We start from the raw sequence: 20658 nt of genomic DNA on the forward strand, positions 1-20658 counted from the left end.
GTTTCAAAGCTCTAGCTTTAATTTACAATTTTCTTTTTTGAAGTTAGCTTATTATGCGTTATAAAATATTGCAAAAATTCAGTTTATTCCCCTGAACTTTGGGCCTAAAATCAGTTTGGCCCTTAAACTTTTTTTTTAATTAGATTGGTCATTGTACTCTCAAACAACGTCACCCGAGTCTAAATTTTGAATCCGGGTCTAAAAATGACATCACTTGCTGAGTTGGAGCCGGCATGGAGGCCCACATTTCAGCTTTTTAAACCCTGAAGGAGGGTAGAATGGATATTTCTAATTTAGTGTAATTTCTAATTTATTTTAGTCTCTCTCTCTCTCTCTCATCTTCTCTACACCGGCGACCACACTAATGCGTTTCACCTTCACCTTATTCCCACGACGGCGCCATCAATGTAGTCCTCGAACAGCTCCAGCTTCAACCCCAATTTCTTCTCCTTCAATCTATTAAATCTTCTTGGATATGGCAGACCGCGAAAGAGGCGTCGTTGACCCGGAAAGAAGATACGACCGGAACTTCGTCCTCCGACCACCTCCAACTGGCCCACCGGCACCATCTTCTTCGTCTCAATGTCGCATCACGCCTGAGGTCGTAGTTCATCCAATCGTCCATTATGGAGGAAGAATCGAACGTCGAAAGCTTTTGCAGCTTTGGCTATTCTTCAACTTTTTCCCGTGACTTCAACCACCGTTTGGGGTGTTTATGGTATGGAAATTCATCTTCTCGTCACGCTCTACACGTCTGTGTAATTATTTTTTGAATTCGATTACGTTTTGATGATTTGTGTTTCTATGTTGTTCAGGCTGTTTCTGGGCAAAATCCGGTGGCTCTGGCGGCGGTTTGTGGTGGTCGATATACGAAAGACGATCTACTCTTCGTGTTGTACGTGCTAGTGTTAGTTTTTTTTTTTTTTTTTTTTCAAGTTTGATCAAGTTTTAGAGAAATTGCATTTTGGGTGGACACGGTTACCGTCGGGGACACTGACCGCGAAACACAGAGAGAGAGGGAGGCAATATAGAAAAAAAATATATATATATAAATTATATTACATTAGAAATGTCTATTTTGCCCTCCTTCAGGGTTTAAAAAGCTAAAGTGTGGGTCCCTATGTCGGCTCCAACTCAGCAAGTGGTGTCATTTTTGGACCTGGATTCAAAATTTAGACTCGGGTGATGTTGTTAGAAAGTACAATGACCAGTCTGTTAAAAAAAAAAAGGTTTAAAGAGCAGACTGATTTTAGGCCCAAAGTTCAGGGGGGTAAACTGAATTTAATCATAAAATATTTGACAACTATGGGTGGTTTAAAGTTGCTGGCGATTTTGAAAACCAAAGGGCTATTTCGAAGCTCTAGCTTCTGATTTACAATTTAAAAAAGAATTTAAAAAGTTAGCTTATTATGCGTTAGAAGGAATTAATTATTGTATTTATTAAAAACAAGCAATTGAATACATACTCTATGCATGTAGGGTGAGTATGTCTTTCCGTTTTTATTCTTTTGTTATTTGCAACAATTACCCTAAATTTACAAAAGAAAATTTCATCTTATTTCATTTTGAGGATTTTAAGAATAAATTAGATGATTTTTAAATATTAATCTAAAAGATAAACTACGAAATGACACTGCATATTGGAGTTCTTGGTGTGCCTGGGATCGATGCTCTTAGTCTCCAAGCACATGAGGCTTTGGCTCTAGTGAATGGCTAAACTTTTGTGTGCAAGCCGGGTTCTCAAAGTTAGTTATTGAAGGTGATTGTAAGAACGTGATTGACGCGTTGTTGGCTTTGGAGGATGATCTAAGTCATGATGGTGCCCTACTTGATGAAGCTCAGTTACTTTCTAGTTCCTTTTAGTTATGTCAATGGAAATATATGCTCCCTAGAATTTGTAATAAGGCTACCCATTATGGCGCTAAAGCCGTGTTGAAGTTACCTTTTACTTCTTTTTGGTGGCAGTTGGCACCAGATTGGCTCATGCCAACCATTGAGAGTGAGAGATGTTTTTGAGTTTTTTTTTTTGAAGAATAGATAATTTTATTACTTATCCATAGCCAGAAGGCACGTACATCAGATGTTGTCTTATACCAAAATCATAAATGGCACAAGCCGCCAAGCAAAAGACAGGTAACCCTCATTGTTAACAAATGCGCTCCATTATTGAGCCTAAAAACAAGAAAACAAATCCTCACCACCAACCTCCCTTTGAGTAGTAACCTAGTCGCCTAGAGACCTCAATTGGTGTACAACTAGAGGAACTAAGATGCAAGTAGTAAAAGACCATACTTCTAGTGATAGGCAAGAAGACTAGGGAAACTTTGCCCTTGTCTTTAGGGCTAGGATCAGTACTAGTAACTGCAAGAGAGTCGCAAAGTAGCAACGTCGACTTCTTGCTAGGGTGATGATTCTTGTTCCTACTCCCAAGTAGCTTGCCCGACTTCTTCTTTAACATCACCAGAGTGACATCCATCCAGATATGAAGGAAGTGAGCCTTGAAGGCCGCAGGGTTGACAGGCCGGCGGGTAAGAGGCTTCCCAATCAGAAAAGATTTGGAAGATCGACGAACAGGGCCTCCACCAATTCTCCCCAGATCAGGAGCACTACCTCCCTCTGCAAGCGCAAGGGAGGCAGCAAAGCTAGCGGTGATAACATCAATGGAGGCCATGTGGCTGAGTGAGGGTTGAGGGTGAGAGACGTAGAGAAGAAAGCTAGGAGAAGAGGAGGCAAGGGCGCTGTAGAGAGCTAGGGTGAGAGAGAAAATCTTTCCTAGGGTTTTTTCCTTGCTTAGAGATGTTTTTGAGTTAGGTAAATGGAATGTTTATTAATGCATTTTCATTTTAATTGAAAAAATGTATGCAAATAAAAGATAACGAACTAATTTTTTATTAAGGTCTGCAATATGTTGTCTTACTTTCGAAGTGTAGGATTCTTACTTGTTATCCCTACTCTTTTGTTTCTGCATCTGTTCTTCTTTCATAACCTTAGCGCTCCGTACTACACCAGTACACTACCACCTGCTTTTAGTTGATTGTTGTTGTGAATTTACCTATCTATGCAATTATTTTTTGCTTCCTTTATGTCCATTAGCATGTTCTAATTTACCTTGCCATTAACTAAGTGTATGATTATAACATTCATATCTCATTTGAGTTTGAATAAATTAAGTACTCGAGATAGATGCAAGAAATAGAAAAACATTATCAGTCATGTTGCACTTGTCACTCGAACCCAATTCGACCTGCTTGAATCCTAACCAGTCGTGTAGATCGGTAACTTGGTATCTTTATCAAACAACTTTATATATATTGCTTCTTGACTTGCATAAACAAACACAGACCCGGCCCCCCCTCCCCCCCCCCCCCCCCCCCCGGCAAAAAAAGTTAGGTGGGGCTTAGGACCTAGTTGATCCAAATGTGGGGCCTAGAACCTAACTGATCCCAATGTGGCTCCGCTACTAGTGTCATATGACACGGCATTCCCACTAATCTCACTTCTTCATTTAAAGTTTTATATCTATAATGCACCTGCAAGTGTTTAGCGAAATCTTGAAATTGCCAATCATTTGCTCTCCTACTGGCTTGTTGCACCACACCCGTGGCATGATGACCATATTGAGGTATTGTTCACTTGACAACCATGCCTAAAATGTACAATTCGTATATGCTTATACTTTTCATTCGGACCCTACTATTCCCAACTAGCGGTGGTGGCACTAATAGGAGTCAAAGAAGTTCATTCGGACCTTCGTTTGGGTCCCTTGGTGGTGACGTTGAGGTGGTGTTCCTGGATTGGTCGCGGTGTGTTGGTAGTCGCAGCGGCGGGCGCGGCGGTCTTTGCAAATCGCGGTGTGCAAGGATCGAATGCACTGAGGAGTGTGAAGGTTGGACCTACATTGGCTAGCTCTGTTGGGCTTTAAGCCTTGGGCTTGGATTCTCTTTAGGCCATAGGTTGCTGTTTAAGCTTACTTTATTTTTATTACAACCCTACCTTTTTTAAGGGACCTAATAGGTTTTTGTTTTCCTAGTCTATGCACTTTGTGTGCTTTTGCCTATTTATTATGCAATGTTTTAGTCATAGTACTATAGGCTTGCTTTAGAATAAGTGAGCAAGACACGTCTAATGAATGGACCTGTCTTATGTACCACTGTGGTATTACAATTTTTCGATGTCAAGTTTATTGACTTCCATGGAGTCATGGCTCGATGCACATTACAATTTTTCATTTTTTTTTTTTGGTTTATGTGAGATTGAGAAATAAACTTAACTAATAAATCTTAGGATTAATTTCAGTTTACCTACTCCAACTTTAGCTCAATTTTCATGTTAGTCATTGTTCTTTTAATTTCATCAAGATCACCCCTATACTCCTAATTTTAATTAGCCGTGTCCAATTTTCCAAACTCCATCCAAATCTTCCGTTAAGTATGACGTGGCAAGAGAGAGAATGTTAAATTTCGCTATTACCCCTTCAAAGTTACAATGTTGGGAAGTAGGGGTTTTTAATTGCCTGGCGGGTTGCTATCCAGTGTGGGAAGGAACCACAAAGCTCGGAGAGCAAGAAGAAGACGAGATCAGTACCCGACTTGAGAGTCTGTCCGGATTAACTTGGTTTGGCTCCAAGAACAAACCTTCTGCAAGCTTCATGATGTTCGCCTTGTGCACGGCAATGACTTTCTTTCTGTTATTCAAGTATGCATATATACTCAAAAGCATAGTTGAAAAAAAATAAAATAATAATAATAATAGTTGTTCACCGAAACTATTTTTCTCAGTGAGATTCAATTTCAAGAACATATAGGAGATCAGATGTCTTCAAATAGTACAAGTTTGAAGATGAGAGTCCATCGAATTTCCATGCATGATAAACACAAATTACTTGTAATCCAAATACCCAATTCTCACATGAACAAATTCAAAAATCAAACCCTTACCTTGAAATTGCAGCTAACCCATAACTTGAAATAACAAATTCAGAAAAATCTAGAATTGAGATGAACTAAATTCTCAAGAACAGAAGCCAAAAACCCCAATTAGAAACGTTGCCATGAAGAGAATCGGCAATTCACTAAAAATTTCATAACCCAAATGGACATAACCACACTCTAATAACAATAGATTCTACCAACTCCCACCGAGAACAGAGGAGGCAAATTTCTCTCTTTGTCTTGTAGAGCTTTCTCTCTCACCTCAACTCTCTCTCTCTCACACATGAACCCAGAAACGTGAGGCTTGAATATTTGATTAACAGGAGAAGGGAGGAGCTCTTGACGGTTCGATGCTAGAGTTGGATGAGCGAAGAGGAAGGTCGCATACCCAGAGGAGATTTGGGTGTCCAAATCAAGTCTGGGTATCGGCGTGTCGATGCGTGAGTTTAACTCGGGGCGTCATCGAACGTCATGGAGGTCAGGCTCGACTCGACGGAGGTCGTGAGCACGATGGTGGTGGAGGTGTGTCACGGTGGTGCTAGAGACCAGTGGTGGAGGAGAGGAGAATCCTAGATTTACTTTCTCTCTCCTCGAACTCCATATGAATAGAAACCCAATAGCCAAAAATGGCTTGACTTTGATGTTGGTTCATAAATATGCGATGGGAAATCCGAGAGGTGTGGTGGGTTTAGAAAGACACGGTTGAGGTTAATTTTGAACAAGAACAGAGAAGGCAAATGCGTCGTTGAGGTTGTTCGGTTGTTCCCTCATATGATCGAGGCTTTTTGGGTTTGGGGGGTGAATGTGGTCAACAACAACGGAAGGAGGAAGAATTAGTGCAATTGTCCATTTTAGCCCTTCATGTGGGCCCGTCGGAAATTTTTTTGAATTATGTCTCTTGCCACGTCATTACTTGATGGTAGATTTGGATGAAATTTGAAAAATTGGATACGGTTGATTAAAATTAGGAGTATAGGGGTAATCTTGATGAAACTAAAAGAACAAGGACTAACATGAAGATTGAGTTAAACTTGGAGTAGGTAAACTGAAATTAATCCATAAGAATATACAACCAATTTGTGAGAATAGCATCAAAAGATGCATTTGTTTAATAAGCTATAACATATTTAAGTCCTATTGGTGTTGTTAAGAAAGAAGTGAGATTGTTCATGAAAAGTTTAAAATTAGTATGTAGGAAACTTGTTCAGAAGAAGGGGAATCATGTGGTTCATAGCTTATCCCATTCACCCTTCAAGATAGTACAATGATGGTATTGTAAGAAGGTTGGACCTCCATGGTTACATTAGTTGATGCATCCTAATTTGCTGATGTAAAGGGTGGCTCTTGATTTGTAACCCTGCATTTTACCCCATTTTTCTATTGATGATGAGTAATATCGTTTTGAATAAAAAAACATATTTAAGAGAATTCACTTTGTTATTCAAAGTGGTTGTGAAAATACTCAAATACCCTCACATTATGGATTATATTAAATTAATATTCAATAAACGGAGAATATAAATGTAATTAACAAAATGCAATCCTTTGTTGATTATCTATTACTATTATTTAGAGAAGATGATTAGTTAGCCAAAATTAAAAAAAAAAGTACCAAAATAACCTTGAAGTATTAAAAAACAAAGCCAAACTTTTATTCTCCGGTGACATAATCGTCAAAGTACTAAAACAAGAAAAATTTAGATAACAACGGGAAAATATCTCATTTATTCTATGCCCAGCATTGTGTTCATGTTTGTGTGTGTTCATTGAGCTTTCTTCACTTCAGAAAATACAATCCACTTTATTTGCAGATAGCTACCTGTTATTAGCAGTTATCACTACCCTAGAAGTATTAAGGGTGGCAAGAAGGTTATAGATACCATGAGCCGATAGGAGCTTAACTATAGCCTACAAATAATCACCCTATTCCAGGAGTGTTGATCCATCCTTACAACCAACCTCAAGAAGAGACTATCCATTTCCAACACCATATACCAAAACCGCCGATATACGTGTAGGGGAATCTCCCCATTATGTTAACAACAAGAAAACATCAAAATAAAAACAACTAGTGTTTAGAGGTGACACCATAACAAAGACACAACCACGAAACCAAGACAACTAAAATCTCGCTCAATTGAGGAAGGACTAATTATACCTAACCAAAAACCAAAAAATAAAACCTACTAAAGGCTGTCACGAATCGTTTTCCATTCTCTTAAAGGTGACTCTAGTTTCCTGGAAACTGCCACAATAAGATGGAAGCTTGTAAGGTCGGCTAACTCAATTCAAATCTCCAATTTATAGGCCAATGATGGAGGCACCACCAGCCCCAACATAGAGAGAAATCCCACCATTCCTTTCCGGAGCCACCAAACCCATATTCAATCTTAGTAGAGACTGATGCTGGCGTAACAACACACCAACATAGACGGTCCACAGATGGAGGACTGTCTTGCCACCCTGCCCCTTGCTCATCCTCTGATTACTCCCTCCGCCGGACAACCATATTCCGAAGAACAACTTCGCCGCAGTCCTGCCCCAAAACTGGCAAGAAACTCCTACTCCTTGCAAATAGATAACCAAACCTCGTTACTCCATCAATCTCGTTTCATCCCACCGCAGAGCACCAAACAACATTGTGGTTGAATCCAAGTATTAGAATCCAGATCGACTATGCCGTCCTTCGCCAGTGTTGAGCCTACACGCGTATGCAATGCAACTTCGCTCCACCATCTAAACCGTTTAAGAGAAAGAAAAAAACTACCAGCGTAACCTCAAACTCCGACCACCACACGCCGCCAACAGCATGTGAACCCGTCCAGCCACACCCATCATGCATCGACGCGGCTAAAACTCTGAAAGCCACCGTCAATGCGGGGGCGCCGCCGAACAAGCAACAGAAAACCATTTATTTTGGCCAATCCAAATTCTCCCCTACTTTTGCAGAACAGAATACTCAGAATTGTAGTTGTCAGAACAGAATCCCAAGCTTCCTTTCTCCTATCACAAGTGTAAGAAAATATTTTTAATAAAGAGGTTTTTTTTTTTTTTTGGTAAGAAACAACGGTAACCATACAAAAACCTCCTCATTCCAATTCCTAGCGCGAAATAGAGGAAAAAAAATAACAATTTCCCAAATGCTATCAGTCACTCCCCCTCTCCTTCTCCACAGAAACTCCACCCTCTTCTTCTTCCCATCATTCCCAATCCGCACGAGGCCTCCGAGCCCCATCAGGATCTCACGATGCTCTTCGGGCCTCCAAGAGGCCAAGGACGCAGATCAGCTCGGATCGGACGAGCTCTCCGCCTCGTCGCCGTTCCCGGCCGTCAAGGCGGCGAAGAGAGTGGTTCTGGTGAGGCACGGGCAGAGCACGTGGAACGAGGAAGGTAGGATCCAAGGCAGCTCCAATTTCTCAGTGCTCACCAAGAAAGGCGAGGCTCAGGCCCAGACTTCCCGCCAAATGCTCATCGGAGATGCCTTCGATGTCTGCTTCGCCAGGTCCGCTTCTGCGCTTTCGCTTTGTTTCGGTGGGCTGTGACTTTTAAGTCTCTGCAATTGTCATCTGATGCTTAAGAAACATTACATTGTTAGGGATATAATTTACAATTTAAGAATTATTCTGAGTTTGTATTAGGTAGTTATTTAATCTGCTTGATGGTTTCGGATTGATGTGACAGGGTTTTTAGATTTTAGGGTGAAAGGAAAACTCTTATGAAAGTTTAACTAATGCTATCAATCTGTTAGTTCGTAGTATAATGTGGGATGAGAGTGTATGCATCTATGATCAATGCCTTATGTTACATCTCTCCTTTGAGGGATTTCCCGAGTCGTGCATTAGCAAATTGGATGCATACCACTGCCAGGTACTATTGAGCAAACAAAGCAATGACATGTCTTGTGGTTATCCCAAGGCTTAATCCCACTTACTTCCATTTAGAGTATTCTACATCTTAAATTTAAAACAGTGATATATTAAGTAGTGAATATATAGAATGGTATTAGACTGTGAGATACTGAGTTTGAATCCAACTACAACTTCCACTTTATATTGAATATAATGTTGGGATCTTTAGTGATGTGGAAGGCCTCACCACCATGGGGAGAAGACTGCTCCCTGCTAAAATGTGTTGTGTGTTGCAGTCCCTTGGCACGGTCAAAGAGAACAGCCGAAATTATATGGGACACTCGCAAAGAGGAAATGATTATGGATTTTGATTTGAGGGAAATCGACTTGTACTCATTTCAAGTGAGTTCTATTTGTTATCTTCCTTACTGATTGTGTTGTTGAATCAACATCAGCAGGACTTGTACCAACACAAAGTGGTGAATTTGTTATTGTGTTCGTTAATGTAATTTTTCTGATTGTAGGGCCTCTTAAAGCATGAGGGAAAAGAAAAGTTTGGTGCAGCTTTTCAGAAATGGCAGGTAGATGCACCAAATTTTAGCATTGATGATCATTATCCAGTGAGAGAGTTATGGGCACGTGCTAGGAGCTGCTGGACCAGAATACTATTGCATGAAAGCAGGTCTGTTCTTGTGGTTGCTCATAATGCTGTTAATCAGGCTCTCCTTGCAACAGCCATTGGTATTTTTCCATTCTCTGTAGTAGATGTACCTGAAAAGTCTTTGCAGACATAGTTTTTCCCTTTCTCTAAAGAACTCTTTCTTCGAAAAATTTCAGGACTGGGAACAGAGTATTTCAGGACTTTAGTTCAGAGCAATTGTGGTGTAAGCGTACTGGACTTCACCCCACGTGCTGAGGGTGGACCACCATATATCTGCCTCAATCGTCTAAACCAGGTCTACAGCCTCTTTACTGAAAAAAAGATAGAAAGAAGAAAAGATCACTACTGATTCATAAGCTACTTTCTCCATAATGTTGATGCTAGGAAGTATGTGTGTCTTTCTGTCTCTCCCCTTCCCTCCCTCCCTCTGTTTATGTATTTGGTTCATGAACGTTTTACTGGTATGTAGGTTCAGTAACTGGATATGCTGTCCTCTAAATGGTATTGCAATATTAGTGCAGACCCCAAGTTCACCTATTGAAGCTGGAAGTTCAGGGGGAAGGAAAACTAGTAAGCGGATCATACTTGTTTGTCATGGATCCACAAAGATGAATGCAGAGGTATCACACAATGATTTTAAAGTGCCTTGCAAAGTAGTAGTTATATTCTTCTAAATTCTCTGAATCAACAGATTGGTTCAATTTGACTAGTGGTTGGATTGTAATGGGATTGAAAGAACAGATATTCCTTCGTTCCCAATTTGTGGGCAGTTTTGAGCTTTTAATTAAGGTGGAAGCCTATCTGGGTTGGTGGTAGTAATGAATAATGTCTTAGAAAGTTAGTGTTATTGCTGCTCTGCCAGTTTATGTGTAACTGAGATTTGAAATGCTGTTCTACAGCAATATTTAGTATAAGTCTCATATTATGACAGTTGGACTGGAAATAGTGTAGATCATAAAAAGACTTGGAATAGTTCACATGTGAGTTTATCATTTTGAGACGCACAGGATAACAAAATTGTGCACGCCAAAATATATCTGGAAATATTTGTAGATATAGGTCTAAATTACTAAGTTCCATGTTGTTTAACATACTTGTTTTTCTTCTTTTTCTGGGGAACAGCCAATGGACATGCTTGGGGTTATAAAGGTACAGCATCTACTGATTACTCTTTTTACATTTTCATATAACATCCTCATTTGATCTCGGAATTTGATGTTCTCTTGTTAATCATCACAGGCCCAGAAAATTGCCGAGCTACTTCTTGATTTAAAAGTGAACTCTATAGTTAGCAGTCCTAAGGAAGCTTCTGTTGAAACAGCGATTGCCATCTCCAGAGTAAGCTCATTCTAGATGCTCTAAGGTCACTCAGTATGTTACAAATGTATTCTTTCTATTAATTTTGTTCCCAAATTATTCTGTCTGTATTGGAGATTTACCAGATATCTTTTGTTTAAAAGAGTTTTAAGTTGTTAAAACCTACTGTAGGTACAAGAAGCTGCAGATTGTTTGGGAGCTGACTCTGTGCCACGCTCTGTGGAGATGAAGCAGATGGAGAACCTTGATGTTGAAAACATTCTTCAGAAGTCAAATAAGGCGAGTTATATAAACTTCATCTTCGAGAATATCTCACTTTTTAGATGCCAGGGGTGTTGGGTTGAGTTGTCCATGGTAACCGAGTAACCTAATGTCATAACTGAGCTGAACTTAGAGATGGATAAATCTGCATGTTCTCATCCCAAACAATAGAACAATAGAGTATCTACCATGAAACATGCATGCCTGTCACCTCTTTGTTACCTATTAGTGCAACAGAGTCCACGAGGCTGTGAACAAGCTAAATTTGTAACTTCATGTTCTCACTCTGCTTGGTTGATGTTGTCTCCTAAAGATTTTTCTCATCTCTTTTGTGCAGAATGAAATGGAGATTCCACCTCTTCAGCCCGGTTGTCTTAATGGATTTGAGGATAGAGTCGTGGAAGCTGTGTGGGATCAATCTGAGAAGGCCTGGCAGTCTCTGCTAGAAGAAGTAGCTGATGAAGCAGCACCGGAAAAAGTTGTTGTTGCAGTTGGTCATCCTGCATTGCACATAGCATTGCTGGGGCGCTGCCTGAATTTGACAAAAGAATGGTTGGGATCATTTCATCTTGATGCAGGAAGCATCAGTATCATTGATTTTCCAGATGGTCCTAGTGGGAGAGGTGTTATTCGGTGCATAAACTATACTGCCCATTTGGGGAGATGGTCAGTACCTATAACCAAATCAACAGTAAACGATAAAAATATTTAGAAATGATTCGTGTAGTGAACTGGTATAGTTTTCTTTGGAGTTCGTATACTGATCCTACTGTATCGAAGTAGGATACAAAAAGAGATGGAATTACTTTGATCCATGTATTATAAATTTAATTTTTAGTTCCTCTCTTTGTAATTGTCGTTAGTCTTGTTGATTGTCCCCAAATTGTCAAATTCCCGGCAATTTTGTTACACTTACAAGACTACTACTCCATTTGGATATTGTTGTTGAGCTATAAAAACAGGATAAAATAGCGCATGCAACAAAGTTTAGCACTGGTGAGAGGCTAGTGGTTAGCAAGACTTTTTCTTTTTTCTTTTTAAAGAAACCGAGGAGTTTTATTAGAAACAATCGAAATTACTAACCTTAGTCTTTGTCCAAAAAAAAAAAAAAAATCAATATTGTGACCCAAGTGTTGGTTATAGAGCACTCAGAACCAAATACGATTCTATAATTTCCTATGTCTATAAACGTAGGATCTGAAATATTGGATCATGGATGAACAACTTCATTTCGTATACAAAAATACGCTTTAAAGACATTGCGTTGTCAGAACTTACGACGAGAAGCTTAAAATCAATCGGGCAACACAAATGATAAGTGACTCACAAAGTGCACGGTCTGGGGGGGTTATATAGAAGAAAGTATATATGAAGGTAAAACTATGTCAATCACTGAGTAAACAAGCAGCTTAAAATTTTTGTTTTAAGTATTTGTCTGTATGGGTATGTCCATCAGACTGGTTCGGTGTATTCCTTTCACAGCCCATTGGGCTAGCTTGAGGCAGCTTAATTGATCCTCACTTCTCCAAACAAAAAAAAAGCAGGTTCGTAAATTGAGCCACGTCAGCTTACTGGTAATTTACTTTGCGGATGTAAATATCTAAATCACACAGGGCCACAATTAGAATTGGAACAAAATATAGGGAGTACAAAAGAAAGACAAACTATATCTCCCATCTGATTTCATTTCAGTCACTGTGAGGGCTTTACAGAGGTTTTAGGGTTCTAAACATATAAACACAGATAGATAGAGACACAATGTCAGCTTCAATCGCCGGAAGAACCACAATTCTGCGCGCCTTTTGCAGAGCAGCAGCAACAACAACAACAACAACAACAACGCCAAGAATTTCAAGAACCACATGCCTTCCTTCCATTCGCTCCAATTCCGCGCCTCGTTGCCCCACTTCACGGTACTACTACCTAATCTTCAATCTTCTTTTAAGAGATGAATATATCTACTAAATTTGTGCAAATGTGATAATTTCGTTTGTGTATTTATAAATTGAAAGGCTGTTGCGAAGAGAATTGAGCTCGCTTCAACCCCTCCACAGCTCCATTGCTGCTGCTTGCCTCGTCTCCAGGCTCCCAAATCTAGCTGCCTCCTCCTCTGAAGGTCACTCCTATTCCTCATTTTCTCTTTGCGCTTTTCGATATTCAATGTTCTACAATATTGTTACATAACATGTCAATTTGTATCAATTTGGCACTGTTGGTTTCTTTGGTTTTTTGTTAGATGTACCCTGGTGGGATTTATGTTTAGAGTTTTAAATTACCAGGGCGAACCGAATCATCGAAAAGCTTGTTTCATAACAACTTTAAACACCTCTTAGTTTTATTGAGCAGATAGATTAAGAGTGAAGCCTAGTTATGTCCCAATTGGATCACTGTGAGAGTTGTAGGAAATGTAATTGAAGGCTACCAGTGCTTTGTTGTTGTCTCTGTGTTTGACGGACTGCTCATCCATTTTACCTGTACTTTCTCAGCTTTTATAGGAAAAAAAAAAAACAGAGAGAGAGAGAGTCACAGTAAATGGGGTACAGATCATTTTGTTCAAAAGTTTAGAAGGGACAACAGTGTAAGCAATGAATATGAGGAAAGACTAAGCATACCTATTATTTTGAGGGAAAAAAATGTTGTCTATTCTACTAATGATCATTGGTCATAAAATTACTTGTACCAAAATAGGAAAAAACAGCAATGGAACCTGCTTTATGCTCCGACATGTATATTTGTGGTTTAGATTACTTGTTTACAAATTCTTAGCTCTCTTTTGGGAGTTACATGATCTGTAGTATGTTTGTCTTTGTCTCTGTGACAGGTAGATTTGTGAACTATCTCAGTCCTATCTAGGAGTGAGTGCTTGCAGAGATCAGAGTTCTTTCGTTGTTCATGAGTTTGCTGATAAGTTCTTTCAGAAAATCAGAATGCCTGTCTTTCAAGGTTAACTGCTGAACATGTTTGTTTAAATTATATAGAAAATCTTTGGCATCACTTGAAATCCTTCTACTTTTTACTTGGTGAATTAAAGTTAGACTCATGGCTGAGATGATGTTCTTGTACTGTTTTCAAAGTAATGTCATATGACTCGTATCAAATCATTTGTATCAAAGTAATAAATAAAATGACATGCGATGTTAATCTTGGGAAGATAAATTACTAGAAGGGATCCTGATGGAATCGTAATAGCTGGGTTTCCACTATTTTACTAAACAGGCACCAAATTATGTCCATAGCGTTGAAATTTGCTATGGTATTACAGTTTATGTGAATAAAAACTTGGTGAGTTAAATATTATGGTTAGTGACAACCTTTTTGATATTTTGTTAGAAAAGTTTAAAGTAGTAAAATCATATTACAATCAAAGTCCTTATAAAGATGTAAGGAATCCTGAGAGTCTGAGAGTCTTAGTCACTACTCAAATTTGAAACTAGGAATAGTGCTAAAAGATGTTGGTACATTATTTCTGTGTTTCTGAGTCTTGTTACTTGATAAATGATTTTGCTCTTTAAATGATTGTTCATTTAGTTTGGGGTTCTGCAAAGTTTAATGCTGAAGGAGGGGATATCTATAAATCCAGTATCCTTTCACGTAAATGGTTTTCTAGATAAATTTCAGTGTGAGGCATCTTTTTAAAGGAGAACTGCCACATATTTACCTTTGTGTGCTTATTAGGCAAGTCTATTAGAGTTGCATGGCTGTGTGCAGTAGTAATTTACATGATCAAATGATAGTTATTGACTAATCATGCAAGCAGAATCTAGTTAGTAAAATGATAGTTATTGCAAGTTTGTTGAGGTGCTTCCTTAAAACAAGATATTAGGGTTGTCTGAGAGTCAAAAAGTAGTTATTTATATTTATATTTCCTTGATCCATCTTATATAGTGTCAGAAATCTTCCTGATGATGCAGACACATTTACTGTTTAGGGTTAACTAGCTCTCCAATAAATATTTGATAGTTAAAATCAGGATCTATTCTTCTGCAGTTTCTTAACGGTTTGAATAAAGTCTTAAACATTTTCATTTGTTTACTTTGACCATTTATGATTAGTTATTGGTAGGTTAGTAAAACAATAAAATTTTATGGTAATTTTCCAGTTTTTATGGAATTTCCCCTTTACAAGCTTCCTGCTTGCTAGAGTTCAGCACTAATTGATAATTCCTTAACTCGTTTACCTGGTTGTTTGAGTAACCATTTAGTGTTCATTGAGGATTTTGCTCTTTACGTCTGGATGAGGATTTGGTTGGTGATTCATTTACTTGGAATTGAACTTGGTTTCCAAGATAAGTTGGCTATGAGCCCATATCTCAGTTACTCTTTCCTAGTAACTAGATGGAATTCTTTTGTATCAAAACCACCTCATTTAGGATGAAGGCATTGTTAACGAATGATGGTAGAATGAAAAAGAAGTGGGATTTGGTTGAACTAGAAAATTTGGTTTGATTTGCTTCTCAGAGATACAAGACGTGTGCATGCCTTTTGCTTCAAATAGTTGAAGGAGCCACCTAGTCCTGTGTCTTTGCTATTCTAGTTTGTGCTCAGATTGGTATAATTATTCTTTATATGAATAGGCTGGGGACTATGATAATGAACAGGAGACATAGTAGATTCTTACAGTTAGGAATAGTCTCCTTTCACATAATCCTTGTTCTCAGGATTGAATTTTGGAAGAGGAAAAAAAAAAGGGTGTCATCTTTGAGCTTGATTGTACACGTCCTTCCCTCGCTCTTAGACCTCAAGAGGAACCCAGATTGCCTATAGAAAAGTGTTGATGCAAATGGGAGGTATGTCTCCAGGATTCAAATTCGGAACCTTGTAGTTACAGTGGTAAGAGCATTAACTACTACAAGTCTACACCTACAGGCCCTCATAATTTCTTTTTACCCATATGGTTTTGCTTACTGTCACTATTAGATTGGATGTCCTTCAAGCAAGTTCACCTGTTGGGGTATTTGGGTCGGTCCCTGTTGTTGCCTTGTTGGGGCATTTGGGTTGGTCACTGTTTACTCACTTTTTTAAGGTTGCTTTTGCACTTTTTCCAGCCCAATTTTCAGAATGGTAGTCATGAACAATTGCTCGTAGCTCTTCTTTCGATTGATCTTTACCCCTCGTTGGATCGTGGTTAACAAATCTCCAGGACTTGCACAACTGGACGTCTTTAGGGGCCATCATGTCTCCGAATTTGATGATTTTGCAGCTTTCAGAGCCATATTGCCAACAAAAATTTGGAAATATGGAAAATATTAGGAGGAAGAGTTTTTGAAACTTTGAAAGAAAATTTTACGTATATTCCCTTTTTAGTATCTAACTGTTGCAAATGACATTTAGAATGGACCGTCCATTTCAAATTTTATTAGAACCAAATCATCCAAATGGCTAAGGTTTATCGATCGTTGCAATTTCTATTTAAAAGAGGCCTAATGTGTGGGCCGGACGCTGGTGGCTGCCAATTTTCACTGGTGGACCTTGGATTTCTCACTTTTTGAGGCTAAACTCTTGTGGCGTCTGGGCTAAACAGGTCCAGTGGATATTTGTGTTTGCTGTGAGGGAGGCCGGCGGATCTAGCGGTGGCGGTTCAGGGTTGCTTCTGATCAGCTATAAACTTTCAAGTTGGTGGGGTTTCGATCGGCAACGAATGGTCAGGGAGAATATCTAGGTATGCCAGCTGCAAAGGAGGTTGGAGTGAGGTTTGGGTTTAGGTTGGGCCTTGTTTAGGCCTGGTTCTAGAGATAGGAGTGGTCTTTGGGCCTGTTCTTAGATTCTACCTTGGGTATGTATGGGCCTAACACTGACCGAGCTTGGTTGTTGCCCATTTTTGTTGTTTTTGTGTTTCTTGGTTTTCTATTTTGTTGTTGTTTTAGTTATTTAAACTAGCATTTTTCCACACATGCCAAGTTATTAAATTTTTTTTTTTCAGAAAATATAAAAGGAAAAAGTTGGTTATTGCAGAGAAAAGAAAATGGGAGAGAGAAAAGTGGGTTGTGGATATTTTTTTTCAAATTTTTTTAATAAAAAAATATTTTGTAAATGTCTTAATTATCCTTGTGATTTAATTAATTTTCAAAGTTTATTAATCTTCTAGGGTTAATTCTGGCAAAATTTTAGATTTTGGCTAACAAAGCCTCTTCTCTTAATAATAGTATAGATAAGTCAGGCCCTTATTATAAAAAAAAAAATAAAAAAAAATCAGGCCACGAACTTCGTCGCTTCAATCCAAAATATGGTCGAGCAAATGATGACAGATGACATTTAAATTTATCACGTGTATTCACTATTAGGAGGTGCAATTGACTCGAGCATAACTACCTCATTAGCGAATATAGAGCCACTAACCGGTTGGTAAACCATCGTTTCTTCTACCATTGGTGGGTACTTTATTGGTTTTGAGTCATCACGGTTGGCTTGTTTACTGCTGCTGCTTGAGGTCTATAGGAGATTGCATAGCTCATTTATTGTTCTCTTGGACTTGGAAAATTATGTTCAGAAAACGTTATATTAGAAGTTGGCTCAGTGACTCCTATTTGATATTGCTCACACTACTTATAGCAATTCTTTTAGTAGTATTAATGAATCTATTTGAGTAAAAAAAAAAAGTAGGTTTGACCTATCTAATCCTTGTCCATGGGTTCAATTATGCATTATGATTTTAGCAAAAGAACTATTCAATAAGATGGTTTGGTGTCCTAATGTTCTTCTGATGGTGGTCGATTCTCTAAGATTTTATATACTTAACAACACGTTGCTATAAAAAACTTGTAACAGATTTTTATATACTGTCTAGGATCCATAACCCTTCTGCAGACGGCACAAAATTGACCAAAAAGAACTTCCCTGGAAGTACATAGCCTCATACGTACTCCATCCTTGTATATACACTTCTCATTTTTTAAAAGAAAGAAAAAATATGTCCCGACAAATATAGCTAATATTTACCGACATAATATATTGATGCAGGAATTGAATAGAGAATTTGAAATGCCATTATAAGTTGTTAATTTCCTGTTAACATGAAAATGGACTTCCAACAACTTCCAAGAAGCTACAAAAGCATCAGAGGCTATATTAGGTGCTTGCATTACATAACAATATCTTTGACTTGGTAGGATACACTGCATTAATTTAGTTCCAAGTTTTATAGTAATGACTAACTTGGAAGACTAGGTTTTCACATGCTTAAATAATTAGTCGCTGAGATGTCAGATTAAGTTGATAAAAGAATTGGGGGAAAGAACAACTAGGCCAGTACTGGTTTGTGGTTGTGAATATGACTGGAGAGAAGAAAATGAAAACTGGAATCAATACCTTGTTAAGTGGTATGTTTGAGAAGGATGATTTGTACCCAATAGGGGCCAATATGTTTCTCTTTGTTTTTGGTATATTTGCTAATCTTTATTTTAGGGAATGCATGGCTTGTCATAATCAGAAAGCAAACTGCACTTGCATAGAGATTAATTGCATGGGATTGTTGCACTTTGTGCAGTCCAGATCAAACAATTGGTGCTAATCTCTCTCCATTTGTTGTGAAAATGACAAATCAAGTGGAATTGCAAAGCTTAAGAGGTTCAAGTCCTTATCTTGTTTTGCTAAATAGAGTTGAGAATTAAGTCTATGTTAGCAACTACTACTATGCCTTTAGGAAGATATGTTGACACTCATAAATGTCTTATGCATTCATTCTAATATATTCATGAATGCGTGTACTTAAATGAGTCAATGCATGTGTGGTTTGGGGTTAGGAATCAAAAGAGGGTTGCATGTGGGCTCTAGCATGGTTATAGTTTAATTTCAATTATAAATTTGTTTGATTCTCATTTGACGTTCATCTTTATACAATAAAACATCAACCAAATTGCGAACCTTACTCATGCAATTACAATCGCATAAGCAAACGAACTAACTGTTTCAAACTTTCAATGAAGATGGAAATGATCTCTACAGTACTATAGAGGGTTCAGATCATTGTATGTCATTAGAACAATGCGAAACTCTTTTGAATCCTAAAATTTCAGCCTACACTAGGAAAGCTCAATAAATTCCAGGGCTTTGTGCCCCTTGATGAACTTTGAACGCTGTTTAATTAGCACTCTAAAAAACATGGCCTTTCCCAGCAATTCTGTTGAGAAACTAATATATATCATTCTTGGATTACCTCCTAATATCCTACCAGTAGCTGTAGAGAGATTTGCTTTCCTTGTTAAAAATATAGAAAATCTCTTTTGATGTGAATGTGATTACAAGTTCACAACCCCAATGGGGAAAGGACAAAACTCACTGAGATCAGCAGAACTTTGATCTACTTAAACAAATAGGGAAGCCATGTTTCTGTATTTTATATAATTCATACAAATGGGGAAGCCATGTTTCTGTATTTTATACAAGTTTTCTTATTTTTTAATGGTATTTTCATTCCTTGATACCAACCTAGGCCTTCATCTTTGTATAGTATAATTTACAGAACAGTTGGCTATGTATTCTGTTTTTAATACCCAATTGCAAATTGCAACATGCATATGACCTAATAGTATTATTGCCTTCCAATTATTAAACAAGAATAAATTCATGGTAGACCATATGTAATACAAATTACAAATTACAAAGTGAGATTCAATCCATGACCTGTCCAAGTTGGCCTTGTTCCAATATGTTTCCTTCATTGGCTTAATTCCTTGAAGTTTCAAACCCAAGTGGTCTATATCCAAAAATGCTCAGCAGCTTTAGTATGTCATTTGAAATATGTTTCGATCCCTAAATGCTTCATGGTCCACTAGGTTTGTTCACTTTGTTTCTCTTAAGAATACATCTTCTTCTTCTTCGTTATTCACACGTTGGTGGCCGATTTAGATATTAGAATTCTAACATAGAGAAAATAGAAAAGAAAACGTGCATGTTTTCTAAAAAAAAAAAAATTGGACTATATGTTTGGATGAGGAATCTAAGATTGCTATATGAAATCGATCTTAAAAAGATGGATTTCAACGTTGCAAAAGTGGTTCAATAGACCAATAGCAAGTTTGGTTGATGGAAATCATGGAATATAAGATTAAAGAGGAAATGTACGTTATAGCAGAAATAGTTGAAGTCAAATCATGTGACAATGTTGACCTCGTTTGAACAACTTATGTTGAGGGTTGGGTTTTTCTGCAGCAAGATGAAAGCTTCAGTCAAATTCCGGGAGGACCAGAAGCCATTCCTGAAGGCCAAAGTTTAGTTATCATTGTTGAGGGTTGTGCTTGAATCTGCTGAAAATTAAAATATAGTTCCTTTACCAAATCAGTAATGCTATTTGGTGCATCTATAATTAAGATTTTTGTTGTTGTTGCTTGATACCATGCTGGGTGTACATTGCTGCACAATAAGGTAGGGTGGTGATAGCAATGAATTTTGGATCAAAATTGTGAGATTTATAGCTTTTGGTTAGTTATTCATAGCTTGTGCTTGTGGCCTTCATTTAGTTTGATAAAGCAGTTTCATTTATTTTATTTTTTTGAAAAAAAAAAAGATATCTAAATAGGTGTTAAATCACGACGCAAATGATTATTGAAAAACACATTCAAAAATTATTGTTTAGCGATTTTATCACGAGTTTACTTAAGTAGTAGTTTCAACTCAATGAAACCCTAAAGCCCACGGGTTAAAAC

General features: G+C 38.0%; 2 protein-coding genes across 2 annotated transcripts; both read left to right on the top strand.

Moving 5' to 3' along the window:
• Nucleotides 1–7249: 7249 nt before the first annotated feature.
• Nucleotides 7250–11864, top strand: LOC133733733 (probable 2-carboxy-D-arabinitol-1-phosphatase). Its single transcript, XM_062161372.1, has 9 exons — nt 7250–8433; nt 9076–9181; nt 9304–9520; nt 9617–9735; nt 9962–10060; nt 10563–10589; nt 10680–10778; nt 10929–11036; nt 11356–11864. The coding sequence occupies exons 1-9, from the start codon at nt 8072–8074 to the stop codon at nt 11728–11730; spliced, it is 1512 nt and encodes a 503-aa protein (XP_062017356.1). The 5' UTR covers nt 7250–8071; the 3' UTR covers nt 11731–11864.
• Nucleotides 11865–12681: 817 nt separating this feature from the next.
• Nucleotides 12682–14012, top strand: LOC133733791 (uncharacterized). Its single transcript, XM_062161429.1, has 3 exons — nt 12682–12931; nt 13031–13134; nt 13840–14012. Exons 1-3 carry the CDS (start codon nt 12777–12779, stop codon nt 13869–13871), a joined length of 291 nt encoding a protein of 96 aa, XP_062017413.1. The 5' UTR covers nt 12682–12776; the 3' UTR covers nt 13872–14012.
• The last annotated feature ends 6646 nt before the right edge of the window (nt 14013–20658 follow it).

This window comes from Rosa rugosa, chromosome 2, assembly GCF_958449725.1.
Source record: "Rosa rugosa chromosome 2, drRosRugo1.1, whole genome shotgun sequence".
Taxonomy (NCBI): Eukaryota; Viridiplantae; Streptophyta; class Magnoliopsida; order Rosales; family Rosaceae; genus Rosa; species Rosa rugosa.

What these genes read in the sequence shown, in the direction of transcription:
- LOC133733791 (XM_062161429.1), top strand. Translation starts at nt 12,777, where the DNA reads ATGTCAGCTTCAATCGCCGGAAGAACCACAATTCTGCGCGCCTTTTGC. An exon ending in CCTCGTTGCCCCACTTCACG is followed by an intron (nt 12,932 to 13,030) that starts GTACTACTACCT and finishes ATAAATTGAAAG; the next exon opens with GCTGTTGCGAAGAGAATTGA. An exon ending in AGCTGCCTCCTCCTCTGAAG is followed by an intron (nt 13,135 to 13,839) that starts GTCACTCCTATT and finishes TCTCTGTGACAG; the next exon opens with GTAGATTTGTGAACTATCTC.
- LOC133733733 (XM_062161372.1), top strand. Translation starts at nt 8,072, where the DNA reads ATGCTATCAGTCACTCCCCCTCTCCTTCTCCACAGAAACTCCACCCTC. An exon ending in TTCGATGTCTGCTTCGCCAG is followed by an intron (nt 8,434 to 9,075) that starts GTCCGCTTCTGC and finishes TGTGTGTTGCAG; the next exon opens with TCCCTTGGCACGGTCAAAGA. An exon ending in CCACAAAGATGAATGCAGAG is followed by an intron (nt 10,061 to 10,562) that starts GTATCACACAAT and finishes TCTGGGGAACAG; the next exon opens with CCAATGGACATGCTTGGGGT.